This window comes from Morus notabilis, unplaced genomic scaffold (assembly GCF_000414095.1).
Source record: "Morus notabilis unplaced genomic scaffold, ASM41409v2 Scaffold399, whole genome shotgun sequence".
In the NCBI taxonomy this organism is placed as follows: Eukaryota; Viridiplantae; Streptophyta; class Magnoliopsida; order Rosales; family Moraceae; genus Morus; species Morus notabilis.
This window is the reverse complement of record NW_010366583.1, coordinates 323,547-343,519: the sequence shown is the minus strand read 5'-3', so window position 1 is coordinate 343,519 and position 19,973 is coordinate 323,547. Positions and strand designations below refer to the sequence as shown.

General features: G+C 36.0%; 4 protein-coding genes across 5 annotated transcripts; 3 read left to right on the top strand and 1 right to left on the bottom strand.

Moving 5' to 3' along the window:
* The first annotated feature begins 1,785 nt into the window (after positions 1 to 1,785).
* On the top strand, positions 1,786 to 2,232 carry LOC21396159 (zinc finger A20 and AN1 domain-containing stress-associated protein 4). The gene has a single exon (XM_010110792.1). The coding sequence runs from the start codon at positions 1,786 to 1,788 to the stop codon at positions 2,230 to 2,232; it is 447 nt and encodes a 148-aa protein (XP_010109094.1).
* Positions 2,233 to 6,115: 3,883 nt separating this feature from the next.
* Positions 6,116 to 6,547, top strand: LOC21396158 (zinc finger A20 and AN1 domain-containing stress-associated protein 4). Its single transcript, XM_010110791.1, has one exon. It carries the CDS (start codon positions 6,116 to 6,118, stop codon positions 6,545 to 6,547), a length of 432 nt encoding a protein of 143 aa, XP_010109093.1.
* Positions 6,548 to 8,919: 2,372 nt separating this feature from the next.
* Positions 8,920 to 9,990, top strand: LOC21396157. The gene has a single exon (XM_024173920.1). The coding sequence runs from the start codon at positions 9,043 to 9,045 to the stop codon at positions 9,988 to 9,990; it is 948 nt and encodes a 315-aa protein (XP_024029688.1). The 5' UTR covers positions 8,920 to 9,042.
* Positions 9,931 to 12,747, bottom strand: LOC21396156 (probable aminotransferase ACS12). 2 transcript variants are annotated; one of them, XR_002903314.1, is made up of 5 exons: positions 12,221 to 12,747; positions 12,006 to 12,140; positions 11,759 to 11,919; positions 10,732 to 11,648; positions 9,931 to 10,472 (listed from the first exon to the last, which is right to left on the bottom strand). XR_002903314.1 is itself a non-coding variant. In XM_010110789.2 (4 exons), the coding sequence occupies exons 1-4, from the start codon at positions 12,584 to 12,586 to the stop codon at positions 10,796 to 10,798; spliced, it is 1,515 nt and encodes a 504-aa protein (XP_010109091.1). In that variant the 5' UTR covers positions 12,587 to 12,747; the 3' UTR covers positions 10,651 to 10,795. The 2 variants fall into 2 exon arrangements, 1 of the variants encoding a protein (XP_010109091.1); XM_010110789.2 differs by lacking the exon at positions 9,931 to 10,472 and having other exon boundaries at positions 10,651 to 11,648.
* Between the last annotated feature and the right edge of the window lie 7,226 nt (positions 12,748 to 19,973).

The window sequence follows — 19,973 nt, the reverse complement described above, 5'->3', positions numbered from 1 at the left end:
AATTGAACTAAATTACATACTTGATTAAATTTAAAAGAAGAAAGAAAAGATACAAATGAGTAGAAGAAGATAAAAGAGAGAGAACAAGTTAGAAAAAAAATAGTTACAGTATTAGTTTTGTTAAAAACTTTCGTTTATTCCCTTAAAAAAAACAAAAAAAAAAGGGTTTAATTCACGTCCTTGAAATTTTTTCCTGACGCCGCTATTGAATATATATGCGTATATTTCTTGGCTGCACACCTAGTATTTTTATTTTAAAAAAAAACACGATTTATTAGATTAAAAAAATTAAAAGATTAAAGCAAATTATTATTTTATTAATATCACTTTAAGATATTAGTTGATTTTTTAAGAGATTGTTTTGAGTATAATAAAAAAGTACAATCGTGTTTATTAATTAATATATTATAATATTATTGATAATTACTAAAAAATGAAAATAGAAAAGTGAAAACAACTTTTAACTGTTTTCTATTTTTTTCTCAAAAATTATTCTCACTGTTTTCGTTTTCAAAACATTTGCTAAATAAATTTTGTTTCATTTTCATTTTTTACTTCTTAAAAACCGTATTTAAAAACGGTTCTAAACACGCACCAAATCTCCAAAGACGTTCTTTTTTCACAATTAAAGTTGGGCAGGGTATATTAGACTTTCAAATTAATGTCCGATTCCTATAAAAAAGAAGATAGCAACTCGAAGTTGTATGAGAAAAGAAATATGTAAGTGGGAAACCTCACCTAAATAGAAAAAGGTATTTAGATACATAAATTAACTAAATCCCTTAAAAAGATAAAAATAAATAAATAAATAAATAAATAAAACAACTTAATTATAGTAAAACAGACCAGAGGTCGATTTTGAATGCGACACCCTTGTGCATGTCAAAAGCTAATTCATCCCTACTTAATTAGGAGAATCTCTAGAGCTTGTCTTAAAATAAAATCCAACTCAAATTCAAACTGATCAAAATAAAATCTGACTCAAACACATATATACTTCACAACGATCACCACCAACCTCTATATATATGGTATGTTTACCTATACATAATTGGAATGAACATGAATCGGAGTTGGCAGGATTCGGAGTGGGTAGGATTCGGAGTGAGAAATCGGAGTCAGAATAAACTGTTTACTTAGTGATAGGATTCGGAATCGGAGTCATTTCAAATCTCATTCATACGTTTATTTACACTCAGAATCGGAATGAAAAAGTGTAAAAGTACTAATATACCTTTTAAATCAATTTGATATTTTAAATTTAAAAATATAGTGTACTTATTATATTAAAATTAATCATAATTAAAATATTTTGTGTAATAATTGGGTACTAAAATAATAAATATATGTTGCATTTATTATTTTATGAAATTTATTTTTAATTGTGTATTTATAAGTAAAAAAAGGGTATCTAGTAAATTAATATTAATATTAGGAATGAGAGTCTCAATCTCAAGAGGGGACATGGGAGTGCCAATCTCATTCTTCAATCCCAAATTTGAGTGACGCCCACCAATCTCACTCTCATTCCAGGATAAAAAAGAGCAAGTAAACATGAGATTGACTCTCATTCTCCACTCTCATTCTTCAATCTTGGTAAGTAATATATACAACTCCACCCCATAGTCATGGACTCATTACTGCAAAGTAGTACAAGAATATTCGTCTAATAAGATCAGAGGCCAATTAATTTACAAGTGATTTTACGAAATTAGGAGTCCGAGATCATAATAAAGCGAAAAATAACTAGTTTTGTACGTGTGCAATTGCAAAAGATCGATTAATATGGAAGCGATTCTCTGCGCCAATGGTTGTGGCTTTTTTGGAACTGCTGAGAACCGAAACATGTGTTCCATGTGCTACAAAGAGTTCCTCAAGAGAGAGATCATTGCCGTGAGTTTGAAGCCGACAATCACGACCGTTGATCAACATGATGATCATGCATCGTCTTCCCTAGCCTCCAAAAACGACATCGTTGCTCATGTTTCTGAAATCAACGCGCAATTGAGGGAATTGAAAATTGGGAAAAACCGGTGCAAGAGTTGCAACAAGAAGGTGGGGCTAACGGGGTTTAACTGCCGGTGTGGTAACTTGTTCTGTGGAAGGCACCGGTTACCGGAGGCTCATGCTTGCAACATCAATTACAAGACCGTCCCTCGCCGTAATGACCATGATCATCTGGCTGAAATCATTCAGGCTGATAAGTTGAAGTGGAGTGGAGGGAGGGCATAAAGATGATATAAATGTTTTTTTTTTTTTTTTTTTTTTTTTTTTTTTTTTTTTTTAAATTTAGATTATGCATGGAAGGGTATATGGTTCTAATTATATTGCTTGTAACTGAAATTTTTTCCAACGGAGAAATAATTGTGATTTGTTATTTTGTGTTTATTTACGTAATTTATCTATCAGAAATTTTACAATCGTCTTGCTCTATTATGCATGAAAAAAAAAATTAAGTTAATTAATAAAGAGATAGCCAGTAATTGTTATGTTTATTTCAACTATATATGCATCGGTACATACTAAACGTTACAAACATAAGTTGAGCAAAAAAAAAAAAAAAGACATAATTTTATGATTTATATATCCTAATGTTGATGAGTCTGAATATTTCAAAGAGTTTTGATAACTTAAGTCTAATAGAAAGGTTATAAGTGGCAAAGTGAAGAATTGCTTCGACAAAATAATGCAGATTAATGAAGTGTATTTGTTGCAGTAGATTTCTCTTTGAAGGCACGGATATTCACTCTAATACTCTGTATATTCCACTAATAACCGATAAAATACATAGGACATTGTGTTGTCAATAATTATTTTTTTTCTCCTCTTTTTGCGATAGATAGAATGTTCTCGTCACTTGGGCCGAAGAACATGAGACTGGATTTTTCACTTGAAGGTCAGCCACAAGTAGATAATCTGCAAAGGGCTCTCCTCTAATTTCGCAGAAGGAATTAGGCCTGAAAATAATGTGTAAGAAATAACACTACGTGACGTAATTAAAAATCACAGTTTTTTAGAAATCTTAAGAACAATATAACTACATGTTAATTATTGTATTGATTTTATCCTACACAGTTACATAGTAATTGATTTTAGTTTTCTCTTTGTAGACGATATATGTCTGAATTACACGAGAGAGAGAGAGAGAGAGAGAGAGAGAGAGAGAGAGAGAGAGAGAGAGAGAGAGAGAGAGAGAGAGAGAGAGAGAGAGAGAGAGAGAGAGAGAGAGAGAGAGAGAGAGAGAGAGAGAGAGAGAGAGAGAGAGAGAGAGAGAGAGAGAGAGAGAGAGAGAGAGAGAGAGAGAGAGAGAGAGAGAGAGAGAGAGAGAGAGAGAGAGAGAGAGAGAGAGAGAGAGAGAGAGAGAGAGAGAGAGAGAGAGAGAGAGAGAGAGAGAGAGAGAGAGAGAGAGAGAGAGAGAGAGAGAGAGAGAGAGAGAGAGAGAGAGAGAGAGAGAGAGAGAGAGAGAGAGAGAGAGAGAGAGAGAGAGAGAGAGAGAGAGAGAGAGAGAGAGAGAGAGAGAGAGAGAGAGAGAGAGAGAGAGAGAGAGAGAGAGAGAGAGAGAGAGAGAGAGAGAGAGAGAGAGAGAGAGAGAGAGAGAGAGAGAGAGAGAGAGAGAGAGAGAGAGAGAGAGAGAGAGAGAGAGAGCCGTATAGCCTAACCACTTCAAAGATACAGCGGGTAAAGCATAAACAAAGTTGAATTACACGAGAGAGAGAGAGAGAGAGAGAGAGAGAGAGAGAGAGAGAGAGAGAGAGAGAGAGAGAGAGAGAGCCGTATAGCCTAACCACTTCAAAGATACAGCGGGTAAAGCATAAACAAAGTTGAATTACACGAGAGAGAGAGAGAGAGAAAGAGAGAGAGAGAGAGAGAGCCGTATAGCCTAACCACTTCAAAGATACAGCGGGTAAAGCATAAACAAAGTTAGTAGAGCAAAATTTTCTAACCCACTTCGGTTTCCCTCGTTCTAAGTAACATCACATGAATCAATACATAGGTCAAACGTGTCATAATCATGTCATCGGTCATAATTCCGTCAATTTTATATATTCTACATACTAATTTACATGTACATGTTATGCGGGGTTAATAGTAATTTTAAGCAGTGTAATGAATGTGTTGTGCTTAGTTTGGATACGTTTAATAAATGAATAATGCTCGGATTAATGTGTTTGACATGATTAATAAATATATTGACACGAGCTCAAGTTAATAACACAAATTGTTCCTCCAAATACTAAATATGCCCCACTCCAATTTTAAAGACAAAAATTTTAGATAACTTGTGTCTTGTTAAAATAACACGTGGAAACAAGCAAATCATATTCACCAAATATTTAGGGCATAAAATATATATTACAACCATAGGCAAAGCAATTTTGGAAAATTGAAAGCTATTGAGCAGTATTTCAGCTGAAAAAAATATAAACTCTAATATTAGGCTCCAGTTTTGGGGCTCCACAGCAGCTCCACACACAGAAAAAAAAGTAGGCTCCACAGTTTGGACCCACCCTTTTATACATGTCAAATATAGAGCTCTAAGTTTAGGCCGACTTAAATGAGCCGGCTTAAGACCCGCTACTATTAGCTCGAGTCCGATATTAAATTTTTTGAATTTAGGGTCGGGCTGAGGGTGGTCGGGCCAGCCTGACCCGAACATTATATTTTTAAAGTTTTTTTTTTTTTAAATGCATTATGAAATTTTAGCCTTAAACTTTTTGAGCTTAGGGCTAAGCTCAACCGACCATCTCTGTTTTAGGGCCGAGCCGGCCCAATCTGAAATTTCTCTTCAAGATCGTCAGCGGAATCAAACGGCCCAAACTTACACTTCTAACCAAATATGATGGGCAGAGTTAGTGTGATGCGAAGTCCGAAAGCTTTAGGTAAAAGAATCATGTGAATTCTTGGTACTCATAAATTTTTTTTTACAAGGGGTGTGAATTTGCTTATTTCCGTGGCCACCTTCAACTTTTACCACCAAAAGTTATTTTCTCATATCTCTAAAAAGTTTCTATTTTTATTAGCCCTCATATTTTGACTTTTAAGAATACTTGTACTTCACTTTCTTAAAAAAAAAAATGTTACAATTTTACCCTAAAATTTAAATTTTAAACACTCATATTTAACATTACAGATTTCAAATAAAGAAAAAATCAATTACACTAATATATAAATTCATAATTTTGTATATTTTAAATTTTAAAATGTGAATTAAACTAAATTACATACTTGATTAATTTGAATTTTGAAAGAAGAAACAAACGATACAAATGGGTAGAAGAAGATAAAAGAGAAAGAAAAGTTTAAAATAAAAAAATAGTTATGGTAGTAGTTTTGTTCAAAACTTTAGTTTAATTCACGTACTCCTCTTGAAATTTTTTTATAGCTCTTCCACTGAATATATATTTACCAGTATATATATCTTTCACCACTCGCCTAGTACTTTTCTTTCTTCAAATAAGAAAAGCGCGATTTATTAGATTAAGAAAATTAAAAGATTAAAGAAAATTATTATTTTACCAATGTCAATTAAAGATATTGATCAGTGAACTCCAAATCTCCAAAGACGTTCTTTAATTTTTCACAAAGTTGGGCAGGATATATTCGACTTTCAAATTAATGGCCGATTCTATTCAAAATAAGAAAGTTAAGTTGTATCCAAAAAAGGAAATACGTACGTGGAAAACCTCACGTAATTTAGGAAAGGTACTGAGATACATAAATTAATTAAATCCCTTAAAAAGATACTAACAAAAATAAAACAAATTAATTATAGTAAGACAGACCAGAGGTCGAATTTGAATGCGTTATGCACACCTTTAAGCATATCAAAAGCTAATTAATTCCTAACCATCTCCAGAACTTTCCTTGAAATAAAATCCAACTCAAATTCATATATAAAATCAAACTCAAACTCTATAGTCTATATATACCACTCCACCCCATAGTCATAGATTCATTACTGCAAAGAAGTAGAAGAATATTCGTCTAATTAAAGGTCACAAGCCAACTAATTAACAAGTGATCTTTAAGAAATTAGCAGGAGACCGAGATCATAATAAAGCCAGGAATAACTAGTTCTGTACGCGTGCAAATTGTGAAAGATCGATCAATCAATATGGAAGCGATTCTCTGCGCTAATGGTTGTGGCTTTTTCGGAACTTCTGAAAACCGAAACATGTGCTCCATGTGTTACAAAGAGTTCCTCAAGAGAGAGATCTTTGCCGCGAGTTTGAAGCCGACAATCGCAACTGCTGATCAGCATGATGATCACGCATCGTCTTCTCCAGCGTCCGAAAACGACGTCGCTCGTGTTTCTGAAGTCACTGCGCAATTGAGGGATTTGAAAATCGGGAAAAATCGATGCAAGAGCTGCAACAAGAAGGTGGGGCTGACGGGGTTTAACTGCCGGTGCGGTAACTTGTTCTGTGGAAGGCACCGGTTACCGGAGGCTCATGCTTGCAACGTCGATTACAAGACCGTCCCCCGCCGGAATGACCAAGATCTGGCTGAAATCATTCAGGCTGATAAGTTGAAGTGGAGGGCATAAAGATGATGAAAAAAAAAAAAAAATTTTTTTTTTTTTTTTTTTTTTTTTTTTTTTTCAATTTAGATTATGGAATAGGAGATATGGTTCTAATTATATTGCTTGTAACTGAAATTTTTTCTAACTGAAGATTGTTATGATAAGAGAGAAATTGCAATTTGTTATTTCACGTTTATTTACTTAAATTGTCTGTCAGAAATTTTACAATTGTTTTGCTCTATTAAGCCCCGTTCATTTCACCGATTTGAGTTTATAATTCGAGTTTTGCTACAGTAAAAAACTCTCAGAAACATTCACATCTAACTTTTTTACTACGGTAAAAAAATCTCACATAAAATCACATCTTAATTCGAATTAAAAATTCGAATCAGCGAACTAAACTTTGCATAGTTCATATTTTATGATTTCATATATCCTGTGTTGATCAGTCCGAATCTTTTTCAGACAAAAATTTTGATAACCGAAGTCTAATAGAAAGGTTACGCGTGGCAAAGTGAAAATTTGCTTCTACAAACTTAATTCAGATGTAGTAAGCTATGAAGTGCATTTGTTGTTGTAGATTTCTCTTTGAATTTGCGGATATGCACTCTATATTCCACTACTAATCAATTGATAAATAAAATACATAGGAATGTAATGTTGCCAATAGTGTTTTTTCTTTTGCTTTTTTTGCCCTTTTGTTGTGATAATAGGAGATTGCCAATTAACTTAAGGCTAGATTCAAGAGACTGGATTTTCTGATCAGCAAAAAAAAAAACAAAAAAAAAAAAAAGAAGAAGAGAGAGAGAGAGACTAGATTTTCACTTACACTATGTTTGGTAGAATGGAAAAGGGAGAGAAAATAAATTGAATGAAGAATTTTGAAGAGGAAAAGAGAATCTTAGGTTGTTTGGTTGGAAGAAAGTTGTAAATCTATGGGGCCTACCATTGTTCATTCTTTCAAACTTTGAGAAGAAAATAGGAAGGAAAAAATTTAACAAGCAAAAGGGATGTAAAATAATTATTGTAATCTTAAACCATTCACCATATTTTTATCTGTATAAAGATATTATTGTAAAATAATCTATATTTGACATTTTCTTTTCACTTTTCTTTTTATTCTACTAAACAACATGAAAGAAAACCTATTTTCTACCATTTTACTTCCTTCACTAAAGTATTTTACTTATCATTCCGTTATATTTTCCATCCCTCCTACCAAACATAGCATTAAACTTGCACAGTCAGCCACTAGGAGATAGTTTGCAAAGGAATCTTATAATTTCCCAAAAGAAATTAGGCCTTTAAACTATATCTGCAAATAATTAAAGGAGTTTCTCTAGTAGGACCTGAAAAAATAAATTATCGGTAATTTTTTATTTTTAGTCATCTGATCTGTATCAATTCTGCAAACTATTTTAATCTGATGTGATTTTGACCAGATCGAACAATTAAAAACTAACACCTACCATAAGAAAGTACTCGAAGAAAGTCTCAATAATTAAAGTGCTATGATAACACTACATGGAAAAGTCTCAATAATTAAAGTGCTATGATAACACTACATGGCATATTTACAAAGGATTAAATTGAAATATAATAGCTTTTTTTTAGAATATTTTAAGGATTATATTGAAATATAACAGGTTTTTTTAGAATATTTTAAGAATTATATTAAGTTCACCCTAAATAATTACATAGCAATTGATTTTAATTTTGTATTTGTAGAAATTTCTAAATTGATTTTGCTATATTGCAACATAACAAGTAAGCATCTAAATTTTGCCTAAATTGTTCAACTTACTGAATTTTTACCCCTTATTTTTAATTAACACATTTTTAATTAATATAATTATTTAATTAAAAAAGATATTAATTAAGAATAAAAGGTAAAAATCTAAACCCATATACGATATATCTCTTTTTCCATTTTCTAAAATACAAAACTTATAACCAATCCAATTAGAATGGGTTTGGACCTGTACTTAGAAAAACCCAAAAGCTATGGGTTCTATTGGATTTGTTTCAGAAAAATAGTAGAAAATAGACTAATATGAAAAGTTTATGAAAGTATATAAGTTAATTTTTAATTATAAAAATTAATAGGCTATAATTTGTTAAGTTATGATTCATAACTAGATAAATTATGGACAAACTTGTCAAGTTATGATTCATAGTCAGACAAGTTATAGACAGTTATGGACAATAACTTGTCATGTTATGGTTCATAACCAGATAAATTATGGACGAAAACAGTAATTTGACATATTTATTAACTTATGTAAATTATTGACCTATTAATTTTAATTTATCTCAAATCTTGACCTATTTTCCTCTTTCTCCCTTTGTTTCACGTATGGAATTCACACTCCCACAATAGAGAGAGCAGGCGGGCCTAATCACTTCAAGGATGGAGCAGTTAAGCACAGACAAAGTTAGTAGCCAAATTTTCCAACCCACTGCAGTTTCCCTCGTTATAAAGGAACGTTGCAGTAAACAGAAATAGCATCAGTTCCAAAATGGCAGAAATAGAATTGATTCAAACTTCCACTACCAGCAAGAAGCACGTCAGGCAACCACCTTCAGTTCCATTCCTCTGGGAAGTAAAGCCAGGAATAGCTAAAAAGGATTGGAAACCAGAGTTTCCTTCAGTTAGCTCAGTTCCAATAGTCCCACTCCCTCCAGTTAAGCTGATTGCCTCAGTTCCATTCAAATGGGAAGAAAAGCCTGGGACACCGTTACCATCTTTTTCACAGCCATCACAAGAGTCGGCATCTCCACTTTTGCCCTTACCCCCGATTGACAATTACCCGTATGAGGGTGTCAATGTTTATCAAGATAGCAGCGAAGATAGCAGCAGCAATGAGGGTGATGGACAAGATGAAGAACAAAGAGGGTTTAAATTGGATCTTGGAACATTTGGTTCCGAAGCAGATGATTCATTTTGTTCGGCTCCCTCTCTCCTAGCAAACTGCCTAGTTTCATCGGTGGCGATTTCTACTGCTGTTCCAGCACAGAACGTGTCATTGCCTGAAGACAAGAGTGGTCCGCTAGAATCCCCTTCTTCACCAGCATCAGAAACAGAGATCAGCACAAGCAGCTATGAAACTGGAACTTCAAGCCTAGTGGGGTCTTCTTTGTTGGAATGCCTCTTCCCACTTTTTCCACCAAAATCAGGATTTCTTGAAAAGGTTGGGAACTTAGATGAACCCCTTAAACCACCACCACAACAGTGGAATCAAAACTTTAATTATGAAAGTACCGGTAACATCACAGTAAGGAGGCCGCCAACACTAGGAGAGCTAATAATGATGAGCCGTAGGAGGAGTTACCGACGAAATGCTACTCAAATGAGAAAACAGAATCTATCGATGGTAAACCTCCAAGCTCTTGCTTCTACTTGCATTTCCATTATTACAAATTATGGGAAACTATATTTGGTTTTAATGCTACTGTACAAAGAATAATAAATCAAATTCTAACACTACAATGACTATAATGGACGGACTTTTGAATACCTAATAATCGGTTATTTTGCAAAGGTAATATTGAGCAATTGATATACTTGCCTGGATGCAACATTGACAGGAATTCATGAAGGGAAGAGCTTTTGGGTGCTGCATATTCGCAAATGGCATCAAAATGTTAGATGGATTTCATGGCAAGAGAAAGAAATTGCCACGACTGAAACTCATGTGGTAAAAACAAAAGCTCCGTTGGAAGTTTCAAATTGATATGTTCTCCATTTGTCCTCCCTCACAGTCGTTTAAGTTTTCTGCTACTCGGACTTGATGTAGATGAAGTCAAAAATGTTTGAAATGTGTTCAAAAGTGTGTCACTTGAATGAAGGCCACATTGGCCTTGGAAACTTGGGACCAAGTTGAGCTACCTGGTGTCCAAGCTTGTTACCCTTACAAATAGGTAGATTTGCCACCCAAATCTTAGGCACCTGGAAGCAATACAAGTTAGTGTGTGCATATAGTGAGCATCCTATTGAAAGAGTCTTCTTTTTGCTTTTCTTGTTCTTGCTTCTCCTGCCAAATTATTTTGGCGATAGTTGTAACAAAAACAATACTGTAATTGAATATCAAAGTATCAAACTATGCAAATAGCGAGTACTCCAAAAGAGATAACCTGAAATTTTATTAAAATTCAGCAAAGAACTATGTATATTCACATTACACTCAAACCTGAAATGAAAAACTTACAAAACAACGCCGCAAGCAAAAGGATTGAACCCGATAAAATTGAAGAACCGAGTACTTCAAGTCTTCAACTGTGAGATTTACTAGTTTCAGCAATTCTTCGAATCCGAGCTATAACTACAGGAATATCCTCTTGAGTCATCATAGTAAAACAACACCGGAACCACCCTGGTTCTATGCAGTGGCAAGCTGACCCAGGAGTTACATTGATCTTAGAAACATTCAGGAGCTTATCCCATAACTCAAGTTCCCCTTTCTCACTGTACGATGAAATCAATTCACTCATATCAGCCCAACAATAAAAACCAGCACTACTCTTTGCGCATCTGATTCCTACCAATTCCAAGCCTTCCACAAATAAATCATACATATTTCGCATCCTTTGTTTGTTGATTTCCATGTATTCCTCAATGAATTTCGCATCAGAAAGCATCGATACCAAAAGACGCTGAGCCAGAGCAGAAATAGATGTAAATCTTGTTAACCTTCTAGCTGCAGCCAAGACACTCTCATTATAGGAATAAAGAACACCAACTCTAAATCCTGGAATTGATAGGTCTTTTGACAGCCCGTACACTATGTGAACCCTACTCTTGTCAAAATTCTCAATCTCAATAACTTCTGCAATACTCACAAAACCCTCATGTCCATGCACAGACCCCGCAAAGATTTCGTCACATATGACATGTATGTTCTTCTCCTGGGCAAAATCTAAAACACTACACAGTGTTTCCCGTGGCAACACATTACCAACAGGATTTGTAGGGTTAGAAATAAGTACTCCGCGAACTTTTACTCGCTTTCTTGCCTGATTGAATGCTTGATCAAGCACGGTCATGTTCAAAGCGAAGTTGTCAGTGCTACGACAGTGGACAGGAATTAGCTCCACACCAGTTCGCCATCTAATATCCCTGTCAAAACTGCACATTGCTTTTGCAGTTAACTGCCAAAGAAGATTTTGACACAAATCTCGAATTAAAATTTCTTACTTTCTTGCTAAGAAAAACTAGTTCTGTCTGTAATTAATTACCCAGGATAGTAAGGTGTGGGAACAAGAAGTGCATTTCCACTGTCTGCCACGCAGAAGCTTAACATCTCAATTGCAGGAGTTGCACCAGCCATCAATACAATCTGCGACGGGTCGAACGTGACCGATCTTCGCGTAACCCGAGACATGAAATCTGCAATAGCCTGAAAATCCCATAGGAAAAACACATCACATATCTAGTATCACAATTGACGTTTAAACATATAACACAAAAGAAGTTCACTCATACCACTCTTAGTTCAATCAATCCATCGAACGGCTGGTATCCAGCAATGCCGCTGATATTCAAATCCCCACCGTTGATTCCCATTACCAAATTGCTCAAATTCTCAGAAATCCATTTCTCAATAAGGTCAAAACACAGCTGCGACGAATCTAAATCCAGTCAAATTCACAACCAAAGTCTAACAACAACGCAAATCGACCAAGTCCAAGAGTGCTCACCCTGTTCTCGGCCAAACCGAGATGAATAACTCCATTAGGGTTACCGAACCGATCGTACGGATCCAGCTTAGCCTTATCCAGACCAACGTAATACGGCGAGTCGTTGGGTTTGGCGATGGAGGAGGCGCGGGAAGAAATCCGGACGCGGCCAATGGAGCCGCGGGTGGACAAGTTGGAGCGCGAGGAGGACCTCTGGAGGTCGGAGAAGGACTGCGACGGCGACGGAGGGTTGGAGGAGGGAGAAGGAGGACGGCGTCGTTTGAGGTAGAGCTGGAGGAAGTAGAAGAGGGCGCAGGGGATGAGAGAGCCCCAGATGAGGCCTCCTCGGCCTTGGACCACGCCTTGGAGTGGCACTATCAGCCGCATGGCGGCGGTTCCGGTGGATATTTCGGGTCGGATTCCGTGCGGGGTGATGGGATGGACGCGTGGGCCTCGGGATGTCCGTGGGATTGGATTTGGTTGGTTCGTTGGTAGTTGGCCGAGACTGAGGAAAGGATGAGGAAGGTGTTTCTCTCTCTCTCTCTTGGGACTGCACGTGATTTATTTTTATTTTATATTTTATTTTATTTTATTTTTTTGCGCCGGCAAATTCGAATCGAGTTTGCGTGCAAGTTTACCATGGCATGAATCAATTATCCATGATAAGCTCAGATACTAATTATTAAAGTTAGTGAAATTCGCACGTGTGGGTTATTTACTTTCTTCTTTTTTTTCCACTGATAAATTTGAATGGAGTTTTGGCATAATGTTATGTCATCTTAAGTAAGGTCGGCAATATGTGTCACGACATGATAATACGATTCGAAAATGATACGAATTTTATGGGTAGGGTTGAGAAAAAAGATATTCGGGTCAAAATTGGGTCGATCTGAAATTGACACGAAAAACACAGATCAATTTCAAGTTGAACCCGTCTAACCCGAACACGACACGAAACTCGTAAAAAACTAAAAAATATATATTTTTCATTACATATTTTTTATTTTATTATGAACTTATAATATCATAATAGTTATACTCAAAATCTTATATTATTATTTGCTTAATTTTAATGGATGTTATTGTATTTTAGTATGCTGTGAATTTTAAGTTATTTTTAATATGTAAAAAACTAAATAAAAGTATACAATTTTCGTGTCAATTTCGAGTTAACAGGTCAATTTCGTGTCATGGGTCATTTTCGTGTTGTGTCGTGTCAACCCGTAAAGTGGTCGTGTCGTGTTCGTGTTGCGGTTTTTAAAAAAATTCATGTCACAGGTCGTATTCGGGTTGACTGTAAAATTAGAAAGAAACAATCAAAATACGAACATGACACGTGACATTAATTGCCACCCCTATCTTGGAGTATCTTCAATTCAATATTAACTTAATATATTAAGTTTAAATTTCAGCATTGAGTAGGAAAATCAATCTTTAAATTTAATATTCTTATACTAAATTTGACGCATGCTATACATGATAGTAAATTTGACACCAATACAACGTTGAATGTATGCTAAATTTTAACCTTTAATTGCTATTAATTGATATATTATAATTTAATCGTTATAGTATTGATATTTTCTAATTATTTTATAATTAAAAATCTACTTTAATAACTTTTAAGGCTTACATATTGTGACCAAAAAGTAATTATAACTTTTGAAATAGCATCATGTATTATTAGAGTACAAATCAAAATTTTATACTTTTTAATGTTCAACGTAGCATTAATGTTAGTTTTGTATTGAAGATGGTCTACACTGAACATGTTGCCATTGAAGGAGTAATTCCAAGTAAACGACAACAATCCATTTGTTAGCTTCACTATAGATCAAAGTGACATGTTGTTTACAAGGAGGAAGAGCCAGCGATGTGTGTACAGCCAATCATAAGTGCATGCGTCGATGTCTTAGTGAGTCAGTGCCGTCTATTTTGACTATTAGTATAAATAGTCTATTGTGGCCTCTTCGGTGGAATTAATTCACTTGTAATAGAGAGAGAAAGTCTGAAACAACTTTGTAGTGAGAGAAAGAGAGAATTTGGGTGTTTGGTTGCTGAGAAAGACAGAGGATTTGGGGTTTTCTTTCTATTGGGCATTTTCTCTTGTAAACATTATGGATAATTCTTTCTTGGGTTGTTTTCGTGTGTACTGAGATTCTTTATGGGTTTGTAAGCTGTGAGGGTGTAATCTTTGATTTAATAGTGGAAGAGCTTCTTGTGAGAGAGCTCAACGGGGACGTAGGATAATTTTTGTCCGAACCACGATAAAACTTTATTGTGTTGATTGTGTTCTTTCTCGTTCAGATTTCTGAGTCTTGTGTTGGTTTCAACCCAACAGTGATATCAGAGCATGGTTTGGTATAAGGTGAATCGAAGACTCGGTGGAGATCGCTGGAAATAACAATGGGTACAGCGAAATTTGAACTAGAACGGTTTGATGGTTCTGGAGATTTCGGTTTATGGAGAAAGAAGTTGAGAGCAATCTTGGTACAGCAAAAGGTCACCAAAGCTCTTGGGGATATGAAGGACGTGAAAGGCACTGAAGAGGAGAAGGCCGAGATGTAAGAAATTGCATATTCCACGATAATCCTCTATCTCGCCGACAACATCCTCAGACAAGTGAATGAGGAAGACACTGCAGCTAAGGGATGGCTCAAACTTGAGCAATTGTACATGAGTAAGTTGCTCACGAATAAAATCTACCTTAAAGAGAGTCTTTTCAGTTTTAGAATGGACACAAGTAAGAGTCTTGAAAGGAATCTTGATGATTTTAACAAGATAATTATAGACTTGACAAATCTTGGGGAAAAGGTGGAGGAGGAAAATCAGGCGATAATTTTGTTAATCTCTCTACAGGAGAATTTTAGAGAGATTAAAAATGCAATGAAGTATAGAAGAGAGAGCCTTACTGATTACGCCCAAACGTGTACAAAAATAAGCGGTCAATTGTAGTACAATTTGAACGGTTGATCCCACAAGGAAGTGTTAAATTGAACAAGAAATGATTAGCAAATAAAAAAGCGTTAGGAAAGTAAGCAATCAAACAAAGAAAAAGAATGAGTATTTTTGATGATTTTATGAACAATTTAAAATGGAGAAAATTCAATAAATAAAAGTGGTAAGCCTTTGAGAATCCTCCATATGCTTTGTTCACCCATTTGGATTTTGATTCATAAATTGACTCAATTGAAAGTTTCACATCCCAAACAATCAATCGGAAAATAAATATTTGAAGAACATATGAATTAAAAATGTATTCGAGTAAATAAAATTCTAACGTTTAGAATTAGGAAAAATTATCTTATGAGAAATCCAAGAGCGACAATATACCGTTGGCAATAATGCAGTAAAAGACTACTCATAAAATAATACCGATCAATATATCATATAATGCAACAATCACATAAAAAGAGCTTGACTAGATTTATATGAGAGTTGACAATAAAATATATTGATAAGAAGAAGAAATATGATAAAAGAAAATTATTTACTCAAATGTATAAAACTTACAAACCATTGGAGAATCAAAAATCCAAACAAGTGAACTACACATATAAGATTATCTCTAGCCTCACCTAAATACTCTAGCTTAACTTGCACATAATTCTCATAAAATTCTAAAAAGAAAGTATGAGAATAAGAACAAGAAAATATGTGAGAATTTTTGCTCTAAAAAAAATCTACTCCCTAATCACCTTGATAATGATCATATTTATAGAGTTTTGGATATGTTAAAAAAATGTAAAAACGTGTTGCAGGAGGGCTGACGAGGTGGGACACGTGGCGCAAGCGGATTCACGAGCGGGAAGACGTGCTGTACTGGCTGGGCCCACGCGGAGGAAGCCTTGACGCGCGCGGGAGAGGAAGTCGCGCGGAGAGGGGGATCGTGCGCGCAACGTGGTTGGAGGGCTGCTGCACGCGAGACCCACACGGAGAGGAAGGGAGATCCGGGTGATGCGCGCGTGGAGGGGACTCGCGCGGGAGAAAGGTCCGTGCGCGCCAAGCGCGCGTACGCGCGGGGACAACTGGGTCCCACGGACCTGCGACGCGGCAGAAGACGACACGTGGCGGCTGGGATGGGCTCGCGACTTCTCGGCTCGGCTGGACGATGGGCTGATGGGCTTTGGGGTGAATTGGGCTTTTCTTGGGCTCAACTTTTGGGTTTTGCTTGGTAAACTAGCCCAAATCCAATTGTTTTCTTCAAAAACCTGAAAAATAAAATAAATCTAATTAAAATTAAATCCTCTAAATTTAGGAATATTTGAAATTAAAATCACAAAATTGATAAAATAGTTTGACAATTATGAACATTAAAAGTGCAAATTCGTGCACTTATCACTTACCTTAGAGGATGTTCTGTCAGCACTCAGGTCTCGAGAATTAGACATTAGGTTTGAGATGTCCCAAAGAAAGGACACTTATGGTGATGAGGGATTGCTGGCTAGAGGAAGAAACCCCAAGAGGGATCAAAGTAAACCCAAGACTCGGCCTAATTCTAGGTCAAAATCTAGATCGGGGCCTAGGAAATGTTTCTATTGTAACAAGGTGGTCCATATTAAGCGCCTATGCAAAGAGTGGAAAAAGAAATTGTCTGAGCAGAAATCTAAGGAGAATGAGGCTGCAGCTGCAAATTAGGCCGAGGGATATAATAATTCTGAGATATTGGTAATGGGAGAAACTAAGCCAAAAACTGAGTGGATACTCGATTCAGGGTGTACTTACCACATGTGCCCCAAGAAAGAATGGTTTTATGAATATCTCACACTAAAGACATGAAATGTTCTCATGGGAAATAATCAGCCTTGCTTAGTGATTACGCCCAAACGTATACAAAAACAAGCGGTCAATTGTAGTACAATTTGAACGGTCGATCCCACAAGGAAGTGTTAAATTGAACAAGAAATGATTAGCAAATAAAAAGCGTTAGGAAAGTAAGCAATCAAACAAAGAAAAAGAATGAGTGTTTTAAATGATTTTATGAACAATTTAAAATGGAGAAAATTCAATAAATAAAAGTGGTAAGGCTTTGAGAATCCTCCATATGCTTTGTTCACCTATTTGGATTTTGATTCATAAATTGACTCAATTGAAAGTTTCACATCCCAAACAATCAATCAGAAAATAAATATTTGAAGAACATATGAATTAAAAATGTATTCGAGTAAATAAAATTCTAACGTTTAGAATTAGGAAAAATTATCTTATGAGAAATCCAAGAGCGACAATATACCGTTGGCAATAATGCAGTAAAAGACTACTCATAAAATAATACCGATCAATATATCATATAATGCAACAATCACATAAAAAGAGCTTGACTAGATTTATATGAGAGTTGACAATAAAATATATTGATAAGAAGAAGAAATATGATAAAAGAAAATTATTTACTCAAATGTATAAAACTTACAAACCATTGGAGAATCAAAAATCTAAATAAGTTAACTACACATATAAGATCATCTCTAGCCTCACCTAAATACTCTAGCCTAACTTGCACATAATTCTCATAAAATTCTAAAAAGAAAGTATGAGAATAAGAACAAGAAAATATGTGAGAATTTTTACTCTAAAAAAAAATCTAACTCTTATCACTTAGATAATGATCCTATTTATAGAGTTTGAATATGCTAAAAATATACAAATCGGATGCTTAATCGAGGGAGAAAAATCATCACGTTTCTGAAGAGTGGGACACGTGGCGCAAGCGGATTCGCGCGCAGGAAAAGAAGTGGTACACAGCTGGCCCACGTGGAAGAGAACTGGACGCACGCGGGAGGGAAACTCGCGCGGAGAGGGAGCGTGCGCAGGAAACGCGCGTATGTGGGGGAGCAGTGGGACACGTGGCGAGACCTGGCTGGAGGGGCGCTGGCATGCGGGACCCACGCGGAAGAGAGAGGAAGCAGGCCTGACGCGCGCGTGAGGAGAACTCGCACGGAGAGCAGGCGGTGCGCGCCAGGCGCGCGTCTGCGAAGGGACAGCTGGGTCCCACGGCCTGCGGTGCGGCAGTGCTCGACACGTGTCGGCTGGGTTGGCTCGCGGCTTCTTGGCTCGGCTCATGGCTCTCGGCTCGGCTCGGCTGGATGATGGGCTGATGGGCTTTGGGCCGAATTGGGCTTTTCTTGGGCTCAACTTTTGGGTTTTGCTTGGTAAACTAGCCCAAATCCAATTGTTTTCTTCAAAAACCTGAAAAATAAAATAAATCCAATTAAAATTAAATCCTCTAAATTTAGGAATATTTGAAATTAAAATCACAAAATTGATAAAATAGTTTGACAATTATGAACATTAAAAGTGCAAATTCGTGCATTTATCACTTAGTCATTGGATTGGTACTATCCCCATAAAGATGCATGATGGAACCTCTCAACTACTCAGAAATGTGAGACATGTTCCATACCTCAGAAGAAATCTAATCTCCTTTGGTGCTTTAGATGATGCAGGTTTTTCATACAAGGCTGAAGGTAGGGGCGGCAATACGGGTCACGACACGACAATACGAATCGAAATTGACACGAAAATTACGAGTTAGGGTTGAGAAAAATAGGGTGCGGGTCAGAATCGGGTCGACTCGAAATTGACTTGAATAAAACGGGTCATTTTCGGGTTAGACCCGTGTGACCCGAAATTGACCCGCAATTCAATTTCGTGTCAATTTCGGGTTCAAACCCGAAACTGACCCGTAGAAAAAAAATATATATATATATATAATACTAAACAAAAACAACGCCTCTTTCATGCCCTAGTTTCCTCTCTTCTACTCTCTGCCCTCATACCTGCGCCTCTTGTATTATTATTATTATTCTTCTTCTTCTTCTTCGTCTCTGAATCTGAAGATTCTGCCGCCTCTGTTCCGCTGCCCTCAATAGCAACAAGGTAAGGAGCAACTCTCTCTCTCGACAGTGAAGCTTTCCTTTTCTTCTCAACGATTAAAGCCATTAAGTCCTTCAGGTCCATTTACTGCTTATGACTCTCTTACATGTCTGAAGTTGAATAGAGATTTTAGTATTTGAACTATATAAAGCTTAATCTCACTTCAGTAGATACGCTATAAATCTTCGGAGCATGATGTGATATGTGCCTAGGAAGAGGTCAAAAAGCATGATGTTAAAGCCATTGAAATCTCTGGCGCATCCAACTTATATCAAGTTATGGCACTTGTTTAGTTTACTTTGCGTTGTGTCACTGGTTGTGTAGTTCAAGGTCATGTGAGAACTAATTGTAAGTGTGTGTTTTGTGATATATGTGCTCCATCATATATGTGTGCTGCAATGTGAAGTTTTGAGTTGTAAGTTGAATATATAATGAATAAAAGGTGTTAATTAGATCTGCAGTGTTCAACTAGTAGTTTTTCAATCACTTGTTTTTCTCGTAGGCAAACAATTTGAGTCTGATTTCTCAGAGTTTGGTGTCCAAAATTTCAGAAACTATTTTTCCTCTTTAAAAACGAAACGCCGGAAGATTTTTCGTCTCTTTAAAAAAAATGGAACGTGTGTGTTTCAAGCATTTTGTCTTGAACTATTGTAAATGATGGCTATGAAAATACAAAGTGAAATTACTTTTTGTTTCAAGCAGAAGCCGAACGTGTGTGTATGTATGTACATGTTAAACGTTTGTGTGTGTGTGTGGTGTATGGGGTGTGTTTTTATTTCGATTTTCTTAAATTTGTGGCAGTGTTAGTTTTTGCAAGTTTGCATATGGGCCACTTAAAAAAGTTGGGCAGCCTCCATGATTTGGTTCCTGATTTTGTTTTCTCTTAATTCTATTGTAG

Excerpts from the sequence above, each read along its gene's own strand:
- LOC21396159 (XM_010110792.1), top strand. The coding sequence starts at position 1,786 with ATGGAAGCGATTCTCTGCGCCAATGGTTGTGGCTTTTTTGGAACTGCT.
- LOC21396158 (XM_010110791.1), top strand. The coding sequence starts at position 6,116 with ATGGAAGCGATTCTCTGCGCTAATGGTTGTGGCTTTTTCGGAACTTCT.
- LOC21396157 (XM_024173920.1), top strand. The coding sequence starts at position 9,043 with ATGGCAGAAATAGAATTGATTCAAACTTCCACTACCAGCAAGAAGCAC.
- LOC21396156 (XM_010110789.2), bottom strand. The coding sequence starts at position 12,586 with ATGCGGCTGATAGTGCCACTCCAAGGCGTGGTCCAAGGCCGAGGAGGC. Across the intron at positions 11,920-12,005 it reads GATTGATTGAACTAAGAGTG|GCTATTGCAGATTTCATGTC; the intron begins GTATGAGTGAAC and ends TGGGATTTTCAG. Across the intron at positions 11,649-11,758 it reads CCCACACCTTACTATCCTGG|TTTTGACAGGGATATTAGAT; the intron begins GTAATTAATTAC and ends AGCAATGTGCAG.